At 40.7% G+C, this 24,374-nt stretch overlaps 2 protein-coding genes across 5 annotated transcripts in view; one reads left to right on the top strand and one right to left on the bottom strand.

Moving 5' to 3' along the window:
- Positions 1 to 212: 212 nt before the first annotated feature.
- LOC121600942 lies at positions 213 to 7,302 on the top strand. The gene is made up of 2 exons (XM_041929723.1): positions 213 to 1,466; positions 7,218 to 7,302. Exons 1-2 carry the CDS (start codon positions 292 to 294, stop codon positions 7,300 to 7,302), a joined length of 1,260 nt encoding a protein of 419 aa, XP_041785657.1. The 5' UTR covers positions 213 to 291.
- Positions 7,303 to 12,740: 5,438 nt separating this feature from the next.
- LOC121600931 (vacuole membrane protein 1) overlaps positions 12,741 to 24,374 on the bottom strand; it is a 54,256-nt gene continuing 42,622 nt past the window's right edge. For all 4 annotated transcript variants that reach the window (XM_041929701.1, XM_041929702.1, XM_041929704.1 and 1 more), the window contains 4 exons: positions 23,634 to 23,869; positions 23,169 to 23,450; positions 13,437 to 13,752; positions 12,741 to 13,368 (listed from right to left, as the gene is read on the bottom strand). In XM_041929701.1, coding sequence (XP_041785635.1) covers positions 12,913 to 13,368; positions 13,437 to 13,752; positions 23,169 to 23,450; positions 23,634 to 23,869 — 1,290 coding nt within the window. In that variant the 3' untranslated portion in view covers positions 12,741 to 12,912. The remainder of the gene's footprint in view (positions 13,369 to 13,436; positions 13,753 to 23,168; positions 23,451 to 23,633; positions 23,870 to 24,374) is intronic.

Below are 24,374 nucleotides of genomic sequence, written 5' to 3' on the forward strand. Positions count from 1 at the left end.
ATTCGAGAAAAAATGGAATAATCGATTAAAAAAACATATGTAAATTAACATGGCCTATAGGTCCATTGCGCATTTCCATACCCCCCCCCCCCTCCCTTCTGTAGTGTCTAAGTATAGGTATAGCGTAAGCGTATAGTGTAAGCGTTAGAGATAAGTATATCTATGTATATGTAAGGATAGGAATAAATCGTCAGTCATAAAACAGTACTCGATTAAGCAACACGCAACTCTATAATAGTTGGCGACGAGGATACAGCTACCGAAAAAGTCAAATTACACAAGTCTAAAGTCATGTCGTTAATCGGTGAAATTGAACCATTTGTCATGGGCGAGATCGTCAGGGAGTACTTGGAACGTATGGATATTTTTCTCCAAGTAAACGAGGTGGAACCATCGAAGAAGACGATTATGTTGCTGACCTTGGGTGGAGCGTCGCTGTATAGCCTCATATCAAAGCTGGTGTTGCCTGAACAGCCAAAAACGGTGAACTATGAGAAGCTGTGCATTAAGCTACAAGAGCAACTGGAACAGAAAGTCAACGTAGTAGCGGAACGGTTTAACTTCAGAAACTGTCTGCAAAAAGATCGGTCGGTTGCAGAGTACATCGTTGAACTAAAAGCACTCGCACAATCGTGTAAATTCACGTGCTGTTTAGCACAATGCTTGCGAGATCAACTAGTAGCTGGTGTTCGAGATGAAGGATTACGAAAACGTCTTCTACGAGAGTCGGATTTAACATTCGAGAGCGCAGAAAATATCGCCAGAACGTGGGAAGCTGCAGATGAACAAAACGAAACGTTTGCAGCGAAGGAGAAACCGAGGGAGATGGCGGTGATAAAGTGTGCGCCAAAACGAAGCGTCGGTCCGAAAGTGCACTACTACCGTGGAAGCAGTACACCTATACATCAACAGAGCAGTGCGCATAAGCAGGAGAGCAAGTGTTACAGATGTGGAAGAGCGCATAATCCACAGACATGTCCTGCGCGTATGTGGCAGTGTTTCACTTGTAAGAAGTATGGTCATGTGTCGTCGTGTTGCCGAAATACTAACGTGCATAGTTTGCGATCGGAATATAGGGATGTGTCACTAACACGCATATTCGATGATAACGCGATTAGTAGTCCAGAAGTGTGCGTACTAAAAGTTAATGAGAAAGACGTTGAGTTTGAGATAGACTGTGGTGCGTGTAATACAGTCATACCGGAGAGTGTGTATAACGAAAAATTTGCCAATATCGAATTAGAACAAACACATTTGCGTTTTATTACGGCATCGGGTCAACGTGTAGTACCGTTAGGAAAAATATGTGTAAATGTAAGCACAAAGACTAAAACGGTCAGTCTAGAAATAACAGTAATCGCAACTGAAAACAAAGGGAATCCTCTACTAGGTCGTGATGCGTTAGACATATTATTTCCTAATTGGCGAAAAAGTTTTAATTTAAATCAAATTGATACCGATAAATGGCTTGAAGAAATAAAAAAAATGTTTCCGAATTTAACAAACGGTGATCATAAAGAAGCGATAGAAGGATTTGAAGCGAATTTAGTGTTAAAGCCAAACTATACACCCATATTTCACAAAGCGTATTCAGTGCCGTTCGCTCTAATTGAAAAAGTAGAAGCCAACCTAACTAAATTAGTGGATGACGGTATACTTGTACCAACACGTACATCGGCGTGGGCGAGTCCTATAGTGGTGGTAGGAAAAAATGATGGCTCTGTACGCATTTGCTTGGATGGAAAAGCTTCAATAAATAGGTACCTTTCGGTTGAACATTACCCATTACCGAGGATTGATAATATTTTGGCAAAAATTGCAAATTGGAAAGTGTTTTGCAAAATAGATCTAACAGGAGCGTATTTACAAGTTAAGCTATCGGAAAGCTCTCAAAATGTGTGTACGATAAATACACATAAGGGTTTATATAAGTACACTAGAATGCCATTTGGAGTACAATCAGCACCTGCAATATTTCAAGCTATAGTCGATCAAATATTGTTAAATACTAAAGGCATTGCGTATATGGACGACATAATAGTTGGTGGAGAAAACGAAAAACAATGCAAATAAAATTTATGTAAGGTTTTAAAAAAGCTAGAAATTCATAAAGTAAAGATAAATGAAAAAAAGTCGGATTTTTTTAAAACTGAAGTAGAGTACCTAGGCTACAAAATATCAAAGAACGGAATAACACCGAATGAGTCGAAAGTAAAAGCGATTATTAAAGCACCGGTACCATCAGATGTGATGCAATTACAAGCGTATCTAGGCATGATAAACTACTACAGCAGGTTTTTGCCAAATCTAGCAACAATACTAAGTCCAATGTATCAACTTCTACGCAAAGAGAAAAAATATGAATGGTCAAAGGAGTGTCAGGAATCATTCGAGAAAACAAAAGCAATGTTAGTTACCAACAACATTTTAGTACCGTTTGATCCAAAAAAACCTGTCATATTAGCAGTGGATGCAAGTCCTTACGGGTTAGGAGCAGTGTTGTCTCATGAAATTGGAGGAGTAGAAAAACCTATATATTTTGCTTCAACAACTCTTTCTCAAGCACAGAGAAATTATGCTCAGGTTCATAAGGAAGCATTAGCTGTTATTTTTGGTGTCCAAAAATTTCACAAGTACATTTACGGCATCAAATTTAAACTGGTAACTGATAATACAGGTGTCAAAGAAATATTTAAACCATCAAGAACAACATCTTCTATAGCAGTAGCTAGGCTGAGCCGATGGGCATTGTTATTAGCGAATTATGAATACGTGATAGAGCATAGACCAGGGAAATGTATGAGTCATGTGGATGGGTTAAGTAGATTACCCTTGGCAGAAGTTTTAGAGATAGAAGATGAATTCACGCAATTAAACACGATGTCGTCTTCCTCAATTGTAGATATTGAGTTGGTCAAACAATTCCAAAAGTCAGATAGTATTTTGCATAAAGTCTACATAAATGTGAAGTACGGATGGTCAAATAATGTGAATTGGGAATTGAAAGATTATGCTAATTTTCGCAACAGTTTAGCAATCGAAGATGGAGTGTTGTTTTTCAACGATCGAGTAGTAATACCAGATAAGCTAAAAGATAAAATAGTCAGTCTATTCCATGAAAATCATAATGGGTTAGTAAGAATGAAAATGTCAGCTAGAAAACTCGTATGGTGGAAAAATATGGATAGAGATTTTGAACAGTGCATAAAAGCATGTCAAGTCTGTCAGTGTAGACAAATCGTACCAAAAGAAATAGTCACAACGAAATGGGTACAATGCACGCGTCCGTTTCAGAGAGTGCAAATCGATTTTTTCTTTTTTGAAAATAGTACACTATTCATAATAGTCGATAGTTTTTCCAAGTTCATGGAGGTTAAAATTATGAGAAGCACTAATGCGGAAAATGTCATAGAGATGCTTGAAATATTTTTGCATGTTTTGGATTGCCAGAGGAAATAGTGTCAGATAATGGTCCTCCTTTTGGTTCAGAAAAGTTTTTGTCATTCTTAAGAGCAAAAGGTATAAAAGTCAGTAAGTCCCCGCCGTACCACCCACAGTCAAACGGGTTGGCCGAGAGAGCGGTTAGGACAGTAAAAGATAGTCTTAAAAAGTATTTGTTGGATACGAGATTAAAACCATTAAGTCTACAAAGGAAGCTGAATCATTTTCTAATCAGTTATAGAAACAGTCCATGTACGGTAACTAAAGTCACACCATCAGAGAGAGTATTTTGTTATGTACCACACACATTAATAGCAAAAGTAAATCCTATAAAAGGACATGAAAGACAAGTCTCAACGAAGGAAGAAACAAGAAAGCAAGTCCATGTGATAAAAGATCAAGATGAATATGAAGAAGAAGAAGAAGTGTATTATAAAAACCACTTTAAGGAACATATGAGATGGATTCCAGCAATAGTCAAAAAGAAAATAAGTGGTTTAAGATACTTGATTAGTCTGAATGGAGTAATACGTATGGTGCATAAAAACCAAATAAGGAAAAAGGATAATCGAATGAATAAGAATGTAATCATAACACCAACAAATGTAAATATTTCACATAAAAGGAAAAGGAGTGAATCAAGTCCTCCGCCGTTAAGACGATCAAAAAGATTAGAAGGACAACCAAGATTGAAATATCCAAGATAGAAGTAAACTTCGTTTAAGGGGGAGAATGTAGTGTCTAAGTATAGGTATAGCGTAAGCGTATAGTGTAAGCGTTAAAGATAAGTATATCTATGTATATGTAAGGATAGGAATAAATCGTCAGTCATAAAACAGTACTCGATTAAGCAACACGCAACTCTATAATACCTTCAATCTTAAATCTTTCCCATTTCCCCTTCTCTTCGATCCACAAACTTGTTGTGGTCGATTAGGGCCAAGAATGAAAATTTTAGTATTTGCATGAAAAAACACACACACTCCAGTATCCCAGGCCAGGAATGTGAATACCATTTTTAGTGTGAAACAGCTGTCTGCTTTCGGCACACAATCGCATATCGGTAGCAGGGGCCCCGTATACAAGAACAGGACGGTTCATCCCAGCCAAGAGCGCACACAATGACATCGATTTAATCGTTTCTCGAATGAAACCTCAACCCACTGAAGCACCGTTGACCAAACGACCTTCCTAGGCTTTTTAAAGCGACGCGTGCTTGGTGTCAATTTTTCCTGCTAATTTCTCCGGCTCCGAGCCGGTGTATTGAAATAATGTGTTGGGGCCTTTAAATTTTTGTCTGGGTGTGTTATAGTGATGTGCTGTATGGAGCGCACCCACGACTCCGATCCGACTCCGACTATTCCGGATTCCGGCAAAATGGAACCACTAGATCCGCCCGGAGTCGGAGTCGTCCGGAGTCGACCGGAGTCGTCCGGAGTCGACGACTCCGAACGACTCCAAACGACTCCGAACGAGTCCGACTCCGAACGACTCCGGACGACTCCGAACGACTCCGGTCGACTCCGAACGACTCCAAACGACTCCAAACGACTCCGAACGACTCCGACTCCGGGCGACTCCGGACGACTCCAAACGACTCCGACGACTCCGAACGACTCCGAACGACTCCGAACGACTCCGAACGACTCCGACTCCGGGCGACTCCGGACGACTCCGGATGACTCCGAACGACTCCGGATGACTCCGACTCCGGGCGACTCCGGGCGACTCTAGTGTCGGGTTATATGATTCATTTCACGACCCGACCCGGAGTCGGATGCGAGCCAGCCGGAATCGATTCCGACCCGTGGGTGCAGCGGGTGCGCTAGGTCGGAGTCGAAATCAAATCTGACCCGCGGATACAACGAGTTCGGGTCGACCCGACTGATGAGTAGGTGCGTATGAGTCAAGGTAGGTTCAATACCCGACCCGAACTCGCTGCACCAACGGGTCAGAGTCGCTTATGCTTTCTCGCACCTACTGATCATCCGGGTCGACCCGAACTCGCTGCAGCCTCGGGTCAAAATGAACCTAACGCGACCCGACCCGTCCCGAACTCATTGCACCAACGGGTCGGAGTCACTTATGCTATCTCGCACCTACCGGAGTAGTTGCACCCACTAAACCTACTTGTATCTTTCGGGTCGACCCGGCGATCTAGGGGGCCCCGTCATTGTGGAAGTTCGACTTCGTCGCAATTCTACCCCCCCCCCCCCCTTCCCTCTTATTTAAATCTTATTTTCAATGAATTCATTTTTCCATTGCTTCACTCACTGTATTTTGTCGAGGGCTCCGAGCTGCAGAAAACCGGGGCCTCATACTACTCAAAGTATTCTATAAAATGTTCTATGAAATCTGCCATAAGTATACTTTTATCAAAGTCGCAAGCAAAGAACGCTGCGATACGCGCGTCAGCTCAAATAAATACCATTTCATCATCGTTGGCAAAAAGCATTGGACAGAGCGAGAAACCGTCATTTTTTGCTGGTGTGGATGCCGGTGCATGAGACACCCAAACCGCACAGAGACACTTGCTGCTAAAATCGAATGCACAGAACGCTGCGCTTAACCACCACCGAAAACCCGTTAAACAACCACAAGCATACAACACACTAGTGATGGGTAAAGTTGGCAAAAATCCGGAGTCGACTCCGATCCGACTCCGTTAAATTCGGAATCGACTCCGGAAGGTAGGTCCGCGCTGCAATATCCGGAGTCGTTCGGAATCGTCCGGAGTCGTACGGAGTCGCCCGGAGTCGCCCGGAGTCGGAGTCATCCGGAGTCATCCGCAGTCGTTCGGAGTCATCCGGAGTCGTCCGGAGTCGCCCGGAGTCGGAGTCGTTCGGAGCCGTTTGGAGTCGTTCGGAGTCGTTCGGAGTCGTCGGAGTCGTTTGGAGTCGTCCGGAGTCGCCCGGAGTCGGAGTCGTTCGGAGTCGTTTTGAGTCGTTTGGAGTCGTTCGGAGTCGACCGGAGTCGTTCGGAGTCGTCCGAATTTAACGGAGTCGGATCGGAGTCGACTCCGGATTTTTGCCAACTTTACCCATCACTAGTGTGTTGTATGCTTGTGGTTGTTTAACGGGTTTTCGGTGGTGGTTAAGCGCAGCGTTCTGTGCATTCGATTTTAGCAGCAAGTGTCTCTGTGCGGTTTGGGTGTCTCGTGCACCGGCATCCACACCAGCAAAAAATGACGGTTTCTCGCTCTGTCCAATGCTTTTTGCCAACGATGATGAAATGGTATTTATTTGAGCTGACGCACGTATCGCAGCGTTCTTTGCTTGCGACTTTGATAAAAGTATACTTATGGCAGATTTCATAGAACATTTTATAGAATACTTTGAGTAGTATGAGGCCCCGGTTTTCTGCAGCTCGGAGCCCTCGACAAAATACAGTGAGTGAAGCAATGGAAAAATGAATTCATTGAAAATAAGATTTAAATAAGAGGGAAGGGGGGGGGGGGTAGAATTGCGACGAAGTCGAACTTCCACAATGACGGGGCCCCCTAGATCGCCGGGTCGACCCGAAAGATACAAGTAGGTTTAGTGGGTGCAACTACTCCGGTAGGTGCGAGATAGCATAAGTGACTCCGACCCGTTGGTGCAATGAGTTCGGGACGGGTCGGGTCGCGGTAGGTTCATTTTGACCCGAGGCTGCAGCGAGTTCGGGTCGACCCGGATGATCAGTAGGTGCGAGAAAGCATAAGCGACTCTGACCCGTTGGTGCAGCGAGTTCGGGTCGGGTATTGAACCTACCTTGACTCATACGCACCTACTCATCAGTCGGGTCGACCCGAACTCGTTGTATCCGCGGGTCGGATTTGATTTCGACTCCGACCTAGCGCACCCGCTGCACCCACGGGTCTGAATCGATTCCGGCTGGCTCGCATCCGACTCCGGGTCGGGTCGTGAAATGAATCATATAACCCGACACTAGTAAGCGCCTACCAATCCAACGTTTTGTTAATCACGAGTAAGCGGGCATCGCATTATGTTTTGTTTTGAGGCTCAGACTGACTGACATGTCGTTTTGACAGAATAAATTGCTGTATTTTGAGTAATTTATTTACTGATATTCAGTGAAACGACAAATTTGACACTTATATAGTTGATTTTCCGTAAAATTTGCTGTAGTGTAATGTATACAGTAAATTGTAGTAAACTCAGTAAATTCAGTGAATTGACTGGAAATCATTAAAAACATGGCATTAATGCTGAAATTCAGCATCAATAAAAACCCCAATTTAAATGCTTTTTTCTCGCCACTTTTTTATCGATATTATTGGAATTATAGTAAGCCGTATTTGGGTTATGAGTAATTTAATCATAGTAACCTATGAATTTGTGTAGTTATAAGTTTTTGTATGAAATACAATTCATTCTGTTTCTAACCGTACACCAAGCTGGTTGACTGCATTTCTTCCAATAGGTTATGGGCCCAGGACCCAGAAGCGTACAGTGATTGAAGCAGAATCTTTTCGCCGTTATTCCGAAGAAGTTTTAAGATGAACCCGAACTCCACTGGATCCTCAAGCGCTGCAGGTAGTAGCATAGTTTCGTCGAATCTTCCTGGCATCGAACGTCTTACCGGTAGAGAAAATTGGGACACTTGGAAGTTTGCGGTACAAACCTTCCTTGAGCTCGAAGATCTCTGGTGCGTGGTAAAGCCGAAAAAGAATGACGACGGGAGCTACGTAGCCGTGGATGCAGGCAAGGATCGCAAGGCAAGAGCAAAAATCATCCTTCTTCTTGATCCGTTGAATTATGTGCACGTCAAGGAAGCAACGACAGCAAGAGAAGTTTGGGCTAAGTTGGAGAGAGCTTTTGAAGATTCTGGTCTTACTAGAAGAGTCGGACTGCTCCACAAGCTGATAAAAACGGATTTGCTGTCTTGCGAATCCATGTCCGAATACGTTAACCGCATAATTTCAACGTCGCATCAACTCAACGGAATAGGCTTTGTGATTTCCGAAGAGTGGATTGGAACGCTTCTATTGGCTGGTTTGTCTGAGCAATATCGTCCAATGATAATGGCTTTCTGGAAAATTCAGGTGTAGCCATTACTGGAGACGTTATCAAAACAAAACTTCTTCAAGAAGTGCCAGCCACATCCACTGAACCAGCGTTTGTTGCAAAAAGGAAAGTTTTTGGAAAAACATTTAAAGAACAGAATCCTCCGAAAGGGCCGAGATGTCGGAAATGTTCCAAGTACGGCCATATAGCAAAGGATTGCTACAGTTCGAAAAAGGAAAATACGTTTTGCACAGTGCTTTCTACTATCGGGACAGCCAACGGTGAAGATTGGTATTTTGATTCGGGAGCTAGTGTTCACATGACACGAAACGCGGAACTCCTACAAAATGTGAAGCCATCGAATGGTACTGTGGTAGCGGCTAACGGCGGTAATATGAAAATCACCGGAACGGGATCGTACATAGCGAAGCCTTCGTGTAGCAACGATGAGATTCCTGTTTGTGATGTTCAAGTATTACCAGACCTATCAGTGAATCTATTGTCCGTCAACCAGATCGTCAGGAAAGGATACATCGTCGTTTTTAACAACGATGGATGCAAAGTGATTGACAAAGGTGGCGATGTCGTAGCTACGGGCAGCCATGAAAACGACCTCTTCAAGCTTCAAGAACGCAAGCAAGGTAAGAAAAATGCTTTGGCGGTTTCATCTACAGGAAGCTTGGAGTTATGGCACCAACGGATGGGACACCTAAACATCAACGGTGTGCGCAGCCTCGCTAACGGATTGGCAGATGGAGTCAATATCGACGGAGGAAGCATGGCCGACTGTAATGTGTGTCCGATGGGGAAACAGAGTCGCCTACCGTTCAGCAAAGAAGGATCGCGTGCGGCTGAGATATTAGATTTAGTTCATTCTGACATTTGCGGGCCGATGGAAGTCAAATCTCTAGGAGGAAGCCGATATTATATTGTATTTGTGGATGACAAATCACGCCGGATGTGGACATATTTCTTGAAATCCAAGTCGGAAGCTGAGGTAAACAAAATTTTCCAGGATTTTCACAAGATGGTAGAACGGCAATCTGGACGAAAATTGAAGGTACTCAGAACAGACAATGGAAAAGAATATGTCAACACAGGGTTCACAAACTACTTAAAGAAACACGGCATTGTTCATCAAACATCCAACGCATACACTCCGGAACAAAATGGCATGGCGGAACGAGCGAATAGGTCGATTGTGGAGCGTGCAAGGTGCATGTTACACATGGCGAAACTTTCGAAAAGTTTTTGGGCGGAAGCTGTGGCTGCTGCTGTGTACCTTCTGAATCGTTCTCCAACCAAAGGCCATAATGTTACTCCGCAGGAAGCGTGGTCTGGTAAGAAACCTAACTTGTCCCATATTCGGATCTTTGGTACTAGAGCGATGAAATTTATTCCGAAGCAATATCGCAAGAAGTGGGACGCTAAATCAGAAGAGTGCATTCTGACCGGTTTCGATGAGTTTACCAAAGGGTATAGATTGTACAACATCAGATCGAAGAAAGTTACAGTCAGTCGTGAAGTAAATTTCATTAATGAAGGTGTTGCTGTTCCTATCCAAGAAAAATCAAGCGGAAGGCATATGATTCTCCTTGAACATGAAGAGACAGTTTCTCTTTCACCGAATTCTACATCACAAATGGAGGCAGTTTTGAGAGAAAATGAGGACGAGGACAGCGACAGCGAATACTTCACGGACGTGAACAATGAAACTTCCGAAGATACCGATGGAACTAGTAACGAATTTGACGAAACAGTGGTCGATAATGATGCAGCTGTGAACAGCGAACCTCTCGTTATACCAACTCAATCGCAAATCCTGAGGCGAAGCAGTCGGACGCGTAAAGTCCCAGAGAAGTATAATGATTGTATAATCCCACATGGCTCTGGTCTTTTCAGCAATGTTACCAGTTCAAAGATCATGAGCAGCAATTCAAGCGAGGATCCAATCACACACCAGGATGCAATGTCGCGTAACGATTCAGAACGTTGGAAAGTAGCGATGCAAGAAGAATATCAAGCGTTGATTGACAACAGCACATGGAGATTGACAACTCTTCCAGAAGGTAGGAAAGCAATCAAATGTAAATGGGTGTTTAAAACAAAACATGATGCCGCTGGAAAAGTCAACCGCTACAAGGCGCGCTTGGTGATAAAGGGATATTCTCAGCGAAAGGGGGTAGATTATAACGAAACATATTCACCCGTAGTTCGTCATAGTTCCCTGAGATATTTATTTGCACTAGCGGCCAGAGATAATCTTTTGGTGGATCAGATGGATGCGATAACTGCTTTTCTACAAGGAGATTTGGAAGAAGAGATATACATGGAGCAACCACCGTGTTTTGAGCAGCCTGGCAAGCAAAACATGGTATGTCGATTGAACAAAGCGTTGTACGGACTAAAACAATCAAGTCGTGTCTGGAATACGAAGCTAGATGCAGCACTGAAACAACTGGGTTTGGAGCAATCGAAGTATGATCCATGTTTATATTTCTATAATGGCAATGGAAATATGCTGTTTGTAGCCATTTATGTGGACGATTTAATGATTTTTAGTAATAATGAAGAAATGAAGAATCAGCTGAAGACGAAATTGAGCAGCATGTTCCGGATGAAGGATTTGGGACCAGCTAAACATTGTTTAGGGATTCGTGTGAATTATTTAAATGACGGAATTGCACTTGACTAGGAAGCCTACATAGAAACTATCCTATCCCGGTTCAAAATGCAAGACTGCAAAGCTGTTGCTACTCCTATGAACTCTTCCATAAAGCTAACTAAGGAAATGTCGCCACAGACAGAAGAAGAAAAGGAAGAGATGTCAGCGGTGCCTTATCAAGAGGCTGTAGGGTGCCTAATGTACCTAGCTCAATGCACCAGACCTGATATCCTGTTTGCAGTTAATCAGCTAAGCCGATACAACAATAATCCTGGATCGCGTCACTGGCAAGCTGTAAAACATCTTATGCGATATCTAAGAGGAACGGCATCGATGAAACTCAAATATTACAGAAAAGGTAACGAACAAATAACTGGATATTCAGATGCTGATTGGGCCGCTGATACAGAAGATAGGAAATCCACCAGTGGATATATTTTCTTGATGCAAGGAGGAGCGGTGTCATGGTGTTGCAAACGACAACCAACTGTTGCATTATCAACCTGCGAGGCGGAATACATGGCATTGTCAGCAGCGGTACAAGAAGCATCGTGGTGGAAAGGATTGTTAGAACAATTTGGTAAGAAGCAATCGATTCAGATATTTTGTGATAATCAGAGCACTATCTGTATTGCAAAAAATGGAGGATATACACCACGAACGAAGCATATCGATATAAGACATCATTACATCAGGGATGCTTTGGATCGAAATGTTGTAAATCTCCATTACATTAAAACTGAAGAACAAGTTGCAGATGGTCTTACAAAAGCATTACAACGAATCAAACAAGAACGTAATCGACGATCTATGGGAATTACACAACAATCGGCTTAAGGAGGAGTATTGGAATTATAGTAAGCCGTATTTGGGTTATGAGTAATTTAATCATAGTAACCTATGAATTTGTGTAGTTATAAGTTTTTGTATGAAATACAATTCATTCTGTTTCTAACCGTACACCAAGCTGGTTGACTGCATTTCCTCCAATAGATATCAATTACTGAACAATCAGTAACATCACAATAGCTTCACTATTATTTCAGTAAACGAGCTGTCATTTTTCTCAGCAACCAAAAGTACTGAACAATTCAGTAAAAATGCTTTGACTGAAGCATCAGTTCAGATTACTGAACTATCAGTTGGAAAAATTTCAATAAAAAATACTGAACTGCAGTAAAAAAAATTAGTGTGTAGAAAATGTGCTGTGTAGGCTGGCTGAAAATTGCAGGCTAGTTTTTTGTGTGGTTTTATATGGAGTGTTGTCCTGATTTCAGCCTCCAACTGTCAAACTCCATAAAAAACCTGCCTAGAATCCAAAAGGGCCCCATAATGCTTTTTTTATTCCGTCGCACGACAAAAATAGCACGTCAGGCGTTATATGTCAAGTCCCGTATAAAATTTGGACAGACTTTTCGATAAAATCGTTTCCGATGGAGGACAAACTCAGGCCTTAGGAGAGTAATATTGTTCTAAAATAAGCCATTTACTGTGTTTTGTTACTTGCTAATTATGTGTGTGCTCTGTTATATATCAAAAGATTATTTTGCTAATATTGTTTTTGCTTAAAAGATAAAAGGTGACTAGAGTATAAATAAATGAAACTATTTCAATGCAAACAAGTAACGTCGAAATCACTAAAACCGGCATTTGTTTATTTATTTCCCATGACATGAAGAGTCTTTGACAAACTATAATTTGGTAGTACTACAGCATTAATCTTTTTACATAAATGCTACATAGAAGCAATATTTTTTTATCGAGTCGTAAAATATAGCGGCTGTTTCTCTTGCCTATGCTTTAGATTTTCTTTTTATTTGATGCGGCATGCAAAGAATAATTGCTATCTTGTAACTTCCTCATACGCTTACAATAACTTTGAGCAAATGTATTAACAATCGATGTTAGGAAGTAACATATCATGGCGAAAACGAAATACTCGAACAAACCAGCCAATAAATTACCATCTGAAGAGTTAATCGATTGCTTGTGACTATTTCGGTGGAGACGCTGCTTCTGGGTTTCAAAGAATCCTTTAAAAGGCTTTTGCAACCGTATACCAACCATTGGAATGAGTGCAAGAATGTCGATGAACTTGTCAACCAAGCTTTCGTTAAAGGATATGATAACGAATATTTTTTGTATATGCATTTTAATCACCGCTTTACCGATAAGCGTAGCACCGAAAAACTTCCAGAAAGGAACCAGAAAGTGACCACATGTTATTCCAGCCAGATCAAATAATGGATTCGGGATCTATATTAACAAATGAAAAGAATTTATAAAATAAAATGCAAAAGATTTCGGAATATTTCTATACTCACACTAGCACACAGAAGAATACCAAAAAATCCTACACGTTCAACAATATCCTCCATCATCAGTTTACCTTTATCGAACAAATTCAAATTTTCACCTTCTTGTTTACGTTTTTGAAGTTTTTCTAGTTCTTGTAAATTTTCTAATTCTTCAGTATTATTACCCGATAGCCGAGCGGCCTTAGCCATAAAGTAGGGTGGAAGTTCTCCCAATGCAGTTCCGGCACCCCAAAGAAATGCTTCATAACGAACCTTTGTCATAATAGACCATAACGATGGTACAATAAGTTCTGCAGTACCGTTCTCATCAGGGCAAAGTATTCTGAAAAAAAAAACCAAACATAAAATAAATTCAATGGTCTCATTTGGAATACCTTCTTCTTCTTCTTTGGCACAACAACCGTTGTTGATTTGTGTTTGCCAGTACCACTAATGGACTTGATTATCAGAGACTTATTGATTTCATAACAATACAGTTTTAAGTACAGAATAGTACTTATAATATTCTTACAAGATGTATCTCCTTTATTCTACCTCATTTGCTTTGCACGCTCATTGTATTTGCTTGAATTATGTATGTATGGGTTATCTGCACATGTCAGTGTTCGATATGAATAGCATCCTTAGTTTTCAACAATTCGTAATAATTTTGACTATTTTCAACACATTTGAAGAGACAACTAGATGCATCAACGAGCCTTCATCGTTACTTACACCTGTTCTCCTCTGAATCTTTATCCGGTTGCTATGGATCGCAATCCATGAGAATGGATCGCAATCAACTACGTCTGAATCGTTTTCAGCTTCGTTTGGATCGTTTTCAGCTACGTTTGGATCGCTCTCATTTCCCTTTGGTTTTTGCGGTAGCCCGCGCAAATTTCATTGCAGCGCGACCGTTTATTCAGTGACCGCGGGACACATTTGCATCCCAAGGAAAGAATTAAATAATTAATGCATTCAATTGTAAAATCTAATCGTATTTTTTTATTAGAAGCTTACATCACAATTTATACATTTTTTTATTCTTTGACCAAGTTTTCCAAACAAACCTGCACAATCTTCTTCTTTTTGACGTAACGACCTACGTGGTCATCCTGTTTAGGCTTTCCAGATTTAGCCGGATATTCCTTCTTTGCTATGGAGGGACGGTCTGGTTGGGAATCTATTCTGATGCGTAGAAGCCGACATAGTTCAAACATAGAACAATATGAAATATTCTATGTTATGTTGCTTTTCATATTGTATGTTATGATGTGAATCGTGAGGTACACCGGTGGACATAAAAATAGGAAAAAAATTGTGTGTTTTTTTTGCGTGCACTAGGTGTGTCATCGCCAACAGTTCAAGGCGTACTGAATTTGCAATCGCCAATGTTTGCCTTTTATACTCTCAATTTTGGTGCGCTACTTATCTGAGCTACGAGTGTCGATAGCGTTTTGCGGCAGTATAAAAGGAGAGCCAAACCGTGTTGCGCTTTATTCTTCAAACAGAGGTCAAGGTGAAAGTTTGCGATTAGAAAATTCCACAAATTCATCATGGATCGCGGAAAGCACTGCACTCCAGAGGAGCGGAAACATATTCAGGGTTTGTATCGTGAGAACGTGCCCATCAAAACAATCTGCAAGGCGTTCGGCCGTTCGCGGAAGTTTATGGACAACGATATTCGCAGCGAGGCTACGGATAAATCCACAGGACGTCCGCGAAAAACTACGGCTGACGTTGACGCGCAGATTGATGAGATAATCAGGGCGGATCCTTTCAAAACTTGCAGTCGTATCAAGCAGGAGCTTGGATTGCAAATTTCGACGAAAACGGTGTCTCGCCATTTACACGCCGGTGGGTTCTAGAAACGCGCATTCGGTTTGCCGAGGAACATGAACATTTAGCTGCATCCATCTTTTGGTGGAGCAAAATCATTTTTTCGGATGAGTCCAGAATCAATCTGGATGGTTCGGACGGCACTAAATACGTCTGGCGCCTTCCTAATCAGGCGTATCATCCGAAAAATACGATAAAAACCCTAAAGCACGGAGGCGGCCAAGCAATGGTGTGGGGTTGCTTCTCCTGGCACGGCCCGGGTCCTTTGTTCCGTATCAACGGGACACTGAACTCGGAAGGGTATAGAAAAATACTTAGTCGTAAGATGTTGCCATACGCCCGAGAAAAAATCGGAGACGAAGACCATTACATCTTTCAGCATGATAACGACTCTAAGCACACATCGCGAATAGTTAAATGTTTTTTGGGCAAACGAGGATGTGCAAGTTCTACCGTGGCCTGCGTCGAGTCCTGACCTAAACCCGATTGAAATCTGTGGGCAACTCTCAAGCGTCAGCTTAAGAACAAGCATGCACGTTCTGCCGATGCGCTATGGAGACGCTGCAGGGCTATGTGGAAACGCATACCCAGAAGCGAATGCCGTAACCTTATCGGCGATATGGCCAAACGCTGTCAGGAAGTGATAGCGAATAACGGTCAACACATTGACCGTTAGAATGTGTTTTCGCTCTGTGGAACACCGCAACACCACCTCCCAACAACCACTTAAACAGTCCTTTTCAGGGCTACCAAATATTTCTGACAAGAACTATGTCTTTCGGTCACAGAATAAAGTTCCTCTTTTTATGTCCACCAGTGTACGCCAAGCAGTCACCAAGTAAGCTTTGCGACGCAACGAAATTTTCACGAGCTACCGCAAAATCCAAAGGTAGCTGAGAGCGATCCAAACGTAGCTGAAAACGATCCAAACGTAGCTGAAAACGATTCAGACGCAGTTGATTGCGATCCATTCTCATGGATTGCGATCCATAGTAACCGGATAAAGATTCAGAGGAAAGTGAGAACAGGTGTAAGATGTCAAAATTGGTGACAGGAAAATTACAAAAAAAAGTATAGGAACGAAACTAGATTTTTTTCCAAACGAGACGAACGGGTATGTTCGAATGAAAGAATATAGAACGGATTTTGAGTTGCGAGAGAGGTAGGGGAGGAAGGGGAGGAGGTATTCCGATACACTAACACAAGGATCGTAGCCAACGGTACGGTGTCAATCGCTCATAGCCAAAGTTCTCCCATGTGATCCAATGTGGAGGGGGAGTCTCCGCTTAATACCTATCGTTGCGATTGCTAGCAAACCATTGCAGCCCGATCTGGGATGCAACCAGACATGTAGATACAATTTCACGCCGTGAACCGTGTAAAATAGCCAACATTAACCAGATTGAAACATTTCACGCCTAATTGTATGTACCCAGCTGTCATCTTGTATGGTTCGATGAAATGCCAAATATCTATCGTGGAACATATTACTTTTGTATGGACTCGTCATCGAATATCATCGAATGTCATCAAATTTGGCTTCATTTTGGCTTGCCCGCTTGCAAAATTCCCCAAATCGATTGCAACACTCCCCTACTATATGATTGCAAACCTCCACAGCTTGCTTGCAATATTCCCCTACCGATTTGCAACATTCCCCTAAGTGATTGAACTATTCCTTTATATGATTTGAAACCCTGTATTACCTTAAGTCCCGGGTGCTCGGTGTTTTAATTTTGTGAAGTGTTGGGCGCATTGATGAAAAGTTGCGCGATACTTTCATTGTGAAACTTGAACAAGCGATTCATGCTGTTATTTTTAATCATAGTTGTTTTTACAGATTTCATAAAAACGGGCATCATGGTAACTCAGTGACTGCATGAAGAACAAAGTACGACGATCATTCGAATTTATCTGAAGTAAAATTATGTCACCCTTTATTACAATTTTCTCCACAAATTCACAACAAAAGGCCTTGATTTGAGCAATGCAAGGCGTTTGTTAAATTTGCCGCCATATGCGAAAGGAGGTCTGCAAAAAAAGGCCGTACGTGGCTTGTAACAGTATTCGCTCTCTTTGCTATGTATTGGTATTTGTGTATGTATTATTTACAGCTGTTCTTCGTTCGTTGTGGTTTTCGATCTCAGGGCGGAACTTCATTCACGTCGCATTTTTTTAAGCTGCGCTTCTTTGTTGTGATTGAAAAGAATATTAAAAGTAAAGCGTAACTATCATATAGGTTTTTATACTTTGCCGGCGTTGCGTTGGATCCATTGTCAATGTCTTCGGCTAATTTGGTGGCACGTACCTGCCTACGCTATGAGTGAACAAAATGCTATTCTATGTGTTCTTGTTTCTTGCCATCAAAGACTACGCAAACTATGTGGCCGTGCGAGGCCCGAGGTCAAAAGGATTAATTGAGTTCGCTTGCTCTCCGTATGAGTTACTCTTAACTGTCTATAAAATCAATAATTTAAGTACTTTTCAACACCAATCTTAGAAAAATGAGAGTGTAAAACTGTTTTAAACATTTTGTCAACCTATTGGCTTTAATTAAAACATTTACCGACCCGTATTCGCGTTGCCGAAAATAGTAGCACAGCCTGCCGAAAATAGGACCAAACTGCCAAAAATAGGATCAAACACAGTGTTTGCATTTTAACGAATGTCTCTAAAAAATACATTTAAATCGGCAAATAAAAACTATCACCACACAATATGTTAGTTTATCGCTCAAAATAACGTCACTTTCATGTAAAGTAATAAAAATTTTAAGTGTACAAGCAGTTTTTATGAAACTAAAGCACTAACCTGCCCAATACTGGTACATATGACCTATCAGTTGGATGTGAAATAACATTGCACGCGATGAATAACAATGTTCACATTCGAAACTGATTTGAAAACCCCTGTAAGTCACTGGAAGCCAAGCCCACTAGATGTACATTGAAAATCAACGGTGGATGAATCAAAGAAGAAGAAAATTATGTCTGGATATGTGCCTTCAGTAGCAATAAAATGATTGAACATTAACATATTATAACGGTGTATGAGTTATTTTTTCTTCGATTCTGTCGAAATTATTACGTAGCTACTGCAAGTAAAGGAATTTGCACAGCGCAACGCTAAAGAAACAAAAGGGAGCAGATTTCAATTCAAGCACAGCATAGAAAGAACACAAACAATACATTTGTAACAACAGAAAGTGACATTTGCTCGAAATTGTTTTCCCATACCTGTTCGACTAGAATTCAAAACGTCTGAAATTGTGGATTTGTTAGAGATGAACTGTGTTGAAATTACCAAGATTATGTTTACTCGTCGAAAGTCGATAAATTTTATCGGATCGGATAATATGATCGATTCTACCGGTGGAATTTGTTTTCCACCGGTGGATAATTTTCTCCTCTGGTGGATAACTTTTTTCCATTCAAATAGCCATTGGTTTTGCCTATCTGTCAATCACACTTCTGTTTACATTTAGCGGTGTTGTTTTTCGCAATGAATGAAATAGTATATTTGGATAATTTACGGACTATCTAATGAATAATCTACATCAGAAGTGGCCTTAGACAGTACCGACTGTAGGCCTATTCAAACAATCCAGGTAAAGTGTAAAACGGGTGGTTGTCTGAACAAGTTTAGATGAAAAAAAAAATCGCATGAACTGGAGGTTTGAATCCTTTCGGAAACCTTCATGTCATCTGGCCACTTAAATTTAAACCTACTACACCCCCTCCGCCATGGCGAATTTAACGGTAATGTAATGTTATGTAATGAGGCTGAGTGACCACGAGGGGGGCCAGTGGATGGAAAGCCCAGCATATATGGTGTATACAGTACCCAATGGACATTTTCGAGCACGAATAATCGGGAATTCGAGCAAATTTCCTTAAACTGGAGCCTTTAACTTACCTTAAACTGCACCAGTTAAAGGGAATTTAGAAAAAGTCCTTTGAAATCAACTGTGATGCGGCTTTTTCGTTACTTTCTTCTAGATTCACTCGGAAATGATGTGTTTGGTATCTCGGAAAATGTTGGGTAGTCTCATCGCAGGCCTCCGTGAACGATAGAGGCTCCATGGGCGAAGAGACTCAAACACTATAAGGGGCTCATTTATGAGGGATCCCAACCAACCCCCCACTCCCCAGCAACACCCCAGGAAAAATATTAAAGTGTGTTTGATCCAAAGTCAAATGAAGAAAATGACGTTCAACACCTACAGGGAGACCCCACTCCTTTTACCGCTTAGGGCCTTACGGTCAACACCCTAAATCCGCAACTCTCCCTAAGAACATTTTACGAACTGGGTCGTCCGTTTTCATGCGAGATTCCACACATATGGGGCCAAGACGATTTCGTCAGATTTGATAAAAATAAAATAACTACGTTAAAATTGTAAACCATGTGATTCAGTTGAGATGCGCTGTTCAAGTGTACATATTGGTTTAAATTAATGAAGAATAAAAAATCATTGTGTGTCGCGTTTGTCACGAGGCGTGGAACTTAGCGATGTGTGATTCAATCCGAACATTCCCGGGCTGTAGTCATCCATAAGCGACCCAAAGATGTTTATATTTCTTTATTATATTATTAGATTTTGATATAGTCCGGAAGGTACAAGTAGCCACAACACCTTCGATAGGCGCAAGAAAACTCCAACGATTCTGACCGGAACTCACCGCTCTAACGGTATGAGTTACTTATACTTTCTTGCACCTAGTGATCCTATGCGTCTTCTCAATCTCGTTGCATCCACGTGTCGGAAACGATTCTAATATGGCGTCACCAACCTCTGTGTCAAGTCATGGTATTAAAATGGTAGCCTTGGCAATTTAATGATAACGGTCTCCTGATTTTGTCAACTAAACGTGCCGTCATAAGGTTGGATAAAAGAGAAGGATTTCTTTTGTTGGTTTCTTATTCCGTAGTTTGAACTATAAAGACTAAAAACCTATTACAAACCTAAAATTATGTGTTTTGATTCTTTATTAAAAACATATAAATTCTTTAGTCTAGATAAAAATTCTAGATAAAGATCTAAAAAAATATTTTATCAATCAAGTGATAAATTATCTCAAATGACTCAAACAGCGATAAAACATCCTTGTTTTGTTTGCTGTTAAACATTGTTTTTTTCTTCATATTATTTAGTTTTTCACTGTTATATCAACTGGGGTACAGCAGTGGATATGACTATCCGACTGAAATGATTTTTTTTTTTGTATGAATTTATTAACTGCATATCCCACTGTCGACATTTTAAACAAGTTGCTATGGAGGTAAACTCCATTCCACTCCACTGCCATGCCGACCGGATACCGAAGCTTCTGATTTAGAAACCGCAATCAGATCACATTGAAATTTTGCTAACCGGTTGAGTTATCCACTCCGTTATAGACTTTCGTTCGCGATCAGGCCCAATTAATGATGGCGTCAAGTTCATTTTGCATTGATATCATTGGCTTTTGATGAATAACGAAAGCTACAGTATTTTAAAAAATCGGGTTTAAAGCTAAAATTGCTAATTGAATAACTATAACCAGCGCAAACTTTATTTCCCGACAAAACTGCAAGAAAGGTCGTAAAAGTCACACCACAGTCGATTTTAAGAGTTTTTTTTGTCGTTCACTTACACTGTAAGAGTTTTTTTTGTCGTTCACGATCACAATATACCAAAAATTGTGGATTTGTGTTGTGATAAAACGTGTTGAAAGCATCAAAATTCGTTTATGCAATTGAGTGATCTTCTTCTATTGGCGTCAAATTCGTTTTAGATTCATCTGCTTGAATGTTTGGGGAAAATAGAAGGCACATTTCGTGCGGCGTCATTTTGTGTAAATTCGGTGAGTGTTGGTATAAAATGACGGTCAGTGATAAGGATTGGAAACGTTATTTACCAAAGCACAGAGAAGAAAGAAATAATAACATCCACATCACAGTCGATTTTACTTTTAAAAAATACCCAAAAATACTTTTAAGGGAAGTTTAAGGCGGCACTTTCTGGGAAATAGCTCGAAATCCCGGTTTTCGAGCTCGAAAATGTCAATTGGGTGGAGCTGTTTAAATGAAGTTTAAGGCTGCAGTTTAACACGTTGACTGCCAAGCGGATTTCAGCAAAATTTCCCATGGGATCACAGAAATCGCTTTAGAACGCGAGCCGCTAGCTTAAACATGTTAGTGTTTAGCGCGCCTCGCTCGCTTCCAGCGATACGTATTAATGTCTGGACTCTAGGTGCCTCCTAATCCCCTACATAAGCGCAACTGAGAAAGTATATAGGAATTGTGGGTGGGCTATATCATTTTCTCTTTTCTTGGAACTGTACAGCGCGTGCCGTCTTTCGTAAGCAAGCCATAGTATTAGTGTGTATCGTACACGAGGTTTCGCGAGTGCTTTTGTTGTCACCCGCAAGTGGACGGACGTGGTCCCCTGGGAAGCATCGCTGTCACCCATATCTGGATGACGTGGCCAAAGTCCATATAGCATTCAAGTCGATGCATGCAAGGACCGTAAAGATATCAGGTCAAGTTATAAGCCCGTTTTGACAGCTAGGTGGAAGAACAATCGGCGAAGAAAACCGACAGTTAGTTTTCCGCGTTTGGCGAACGCTTCAAGTTCTCGAAGGAAAATTTCCATTTTAAATCACGGGCTGTGTTCTAATAAACTAAAATATTCACCCAAATTGATCTCTACCAAATATTGACTATGCAAAACGTAAACAATCCATCAATACATATACAAGCGGAAAACCATCTGTCAAAATCGGAGCCCAGGGGGGGGATCGCCAAAAGCGCTATAACTACACCTCATTATACATTCCACCTTGGATGCATGCCTAAGTAATTGACAAATGACAGTAAGTAAGGAAGAAATCTTGGTTTGACAGTTGCCTCGTTCAGTTCGTTTGTTTACATTTTGTATGGGATGCTGCATCCGATTCATTAATTTTGGAATTTTTATCTTGAATGCTCTTTAAACGATATTTCTCGGTTACATCAAGTGTAATAATTATTTATGAGTACCACACATCCAAAAAACACTCAAAATCATGTGATATTGTGATGAAACTGGTGCATCGAATACAGTTTATTTTCAGTAAAACCATTGTGTGTGGTGCAAATATTTGCTGGGAGAACACATTTGAACATATTCATAATATTATTAAATTAATAAAAACGAAAAAAGCTCCAAAATAAGTAAAAATATTCGCCAAACTAACACCCCGTTCACTTCGAGCTTGTGTACGTGCGTGTAGAAATGGACGAGGCAACTGTCAAATCCATGATCTTTGTATTAGGGGAAAAAAGAGCAATCCCATGTGACATTTGCTCGAAATTGTTTTACCATATCTACTCGATTAGTCCTCGATACGCTTGAAATTATTGATTTGTGTGTGATAAAGTGTGTTGAAAGCGCTAAGATTTGGTGTGTTCGTAAATTTGACTTTCTTGTATCGATGGACGATGCCGCCGAGGTCATTTTTCATACATAGCTTTGGTTTTTGATGAAAACCAAAGGTAATTTTGTGGGATGTAATTTTATAAAAAATCGGCATCAATTAAATATAAAATGGCTGAATGTCCTATATGGCTATCACGACCGAAAACAAAATTTGCGAGCGAATCTAGAAGAAAGAAACGAAAAAATATCACAACAGTTGATTTTAAAGGACTTTTTCTAAATTCCCTTAAACTGGTGCAGTTTAAGGGAAGTTTGAGACTCCAGTTTAAGGGACTTTGCTCGAATTTCCGGTTATTCGTGCTTGAAAATGTCAATTGGGAAGCATCGACCTATATAATACACGAACTTTGGACGTGGCAGTCAACGTGTTAAGGAGAATTACTCGAATTCTCGACCATCCGTACTCGAAAATGTCAATTAGGTGAAAAATGGGTGTCAATAATATGAAAAATACGTACTCATTAGGATACGGCGGTTCAGGAAAGTTGAGAGAACTGCACTCATATGCTGCTAGGGTTACACTGGCAATATGTGGTCCTAGATACAACAAAAATGTATGCAATCCGGTCCCAAGTCCCACAGAGGATAAAATACCCAAACCTAACCAATAAATTACGAAGATTCCTTTATGTTTCAAGTGTTGTACAAGAATTTGGTGTTGACCTGGTGTGTAAATAGCCACAGCAGTGCTACATATTACAATTAATAGGGCGATAAGCTGTGTTCGTCGATGTAGTAACCTGCAAAAAAGATAAATATTTGAATGTCAGTGTTATTGTTCTAATTATCAATCAACCAAGCATAATTTGGATTGTTACATATTTATTATTAATGCAATTCGCTACCACAGCAACATATCAACATCATAACAAGATTATGAACAATCAAAATATAAAAAAAAACTTTTTTTTTAAATGCCTTACCTACTTAGGTTAGTTTGAAATAAGTATATTACTTCAAGGCTTGCATATTTTAATGTTTTCATTGGTGATGCCCACAGCACTAGTGATTTGATTTCTTTGGCCAATTTCTTATTATCATTTTTCTGCGATACTGCATTGTTGTTATTATTGCCATTGCGATTTGAGTTTTTGTTACTATTCAAACTACCGGCGTTCATTTTCATGGTGATGTCGGCTCTGTACTCCAAATGATGGTACTGTATGTATAGAGATAAAGATAAAATCGAAGAAAACATGTAATTGAATCACGGAAAAAGGTATTTCAGGATGAAGGAGAGCATTAGTGATAGCATAGAGCAGGTATGTCAAACTGGCGGCCCGCGAGAATATGTTGAGAATTGCTAAAAGCACTGCAAACAAAAAATCTATTATTTTTATTTGTCGAAGAGTAACCATCATTTTGTCGGTATATTTTTCGAAACTAACATGAATGTTCCCATAACATCTCATAAACTTATATACAGAACAATCGAGACCCTTAAGAAACATTGAATCAAATGCAAACTCAGTCGTATTATGTTTCGATTATATTCTGAATATTAGCATAATTTTGTGCACACTCGATTGCACATTCTGGATATGGATGCACATTTCACATATAGAAAAATTGATTTGCGTCAACTGTATAGAAACCAAAAAGGAATGAAAATAACTTGAAACCCAGACTTGCAAACTTCGCACCAACTAGTCATGGATTGTCGG

This window comes from Anopheles merus, unplaced genomic scaffold, assembly GCF_017562075.2.
Source record: "Anopheles merus strain MAF unplaced genomic scaffold, AmerM5.1 LNR4000012, whole genome shotgun sequence".
NCBI classification, from domain to species: domain Eukaryota; kingdom Metazoa; phylum Arthropoda; class Insecta; order Diptera; family Culicidae; genus Anopheles; species Anopheles merus.

Excerpts from the sequence above, each read along its gene's own strand:
- LOC121600942 (XM_041929723.1), top strand. The coding sequence starts at position 292 with ATGTCGTTAATCGGTGAAATTGAACCATTTGTCATGGGCGAGATCGTC. Across the intron at positions 1,467-7,217 it reads CAAATTGATACCGATAAATG|TCGGGTCGACCCGAACTCGT; the intron begins GCTTGAAGAAAT and ends CCTACTCATCAG.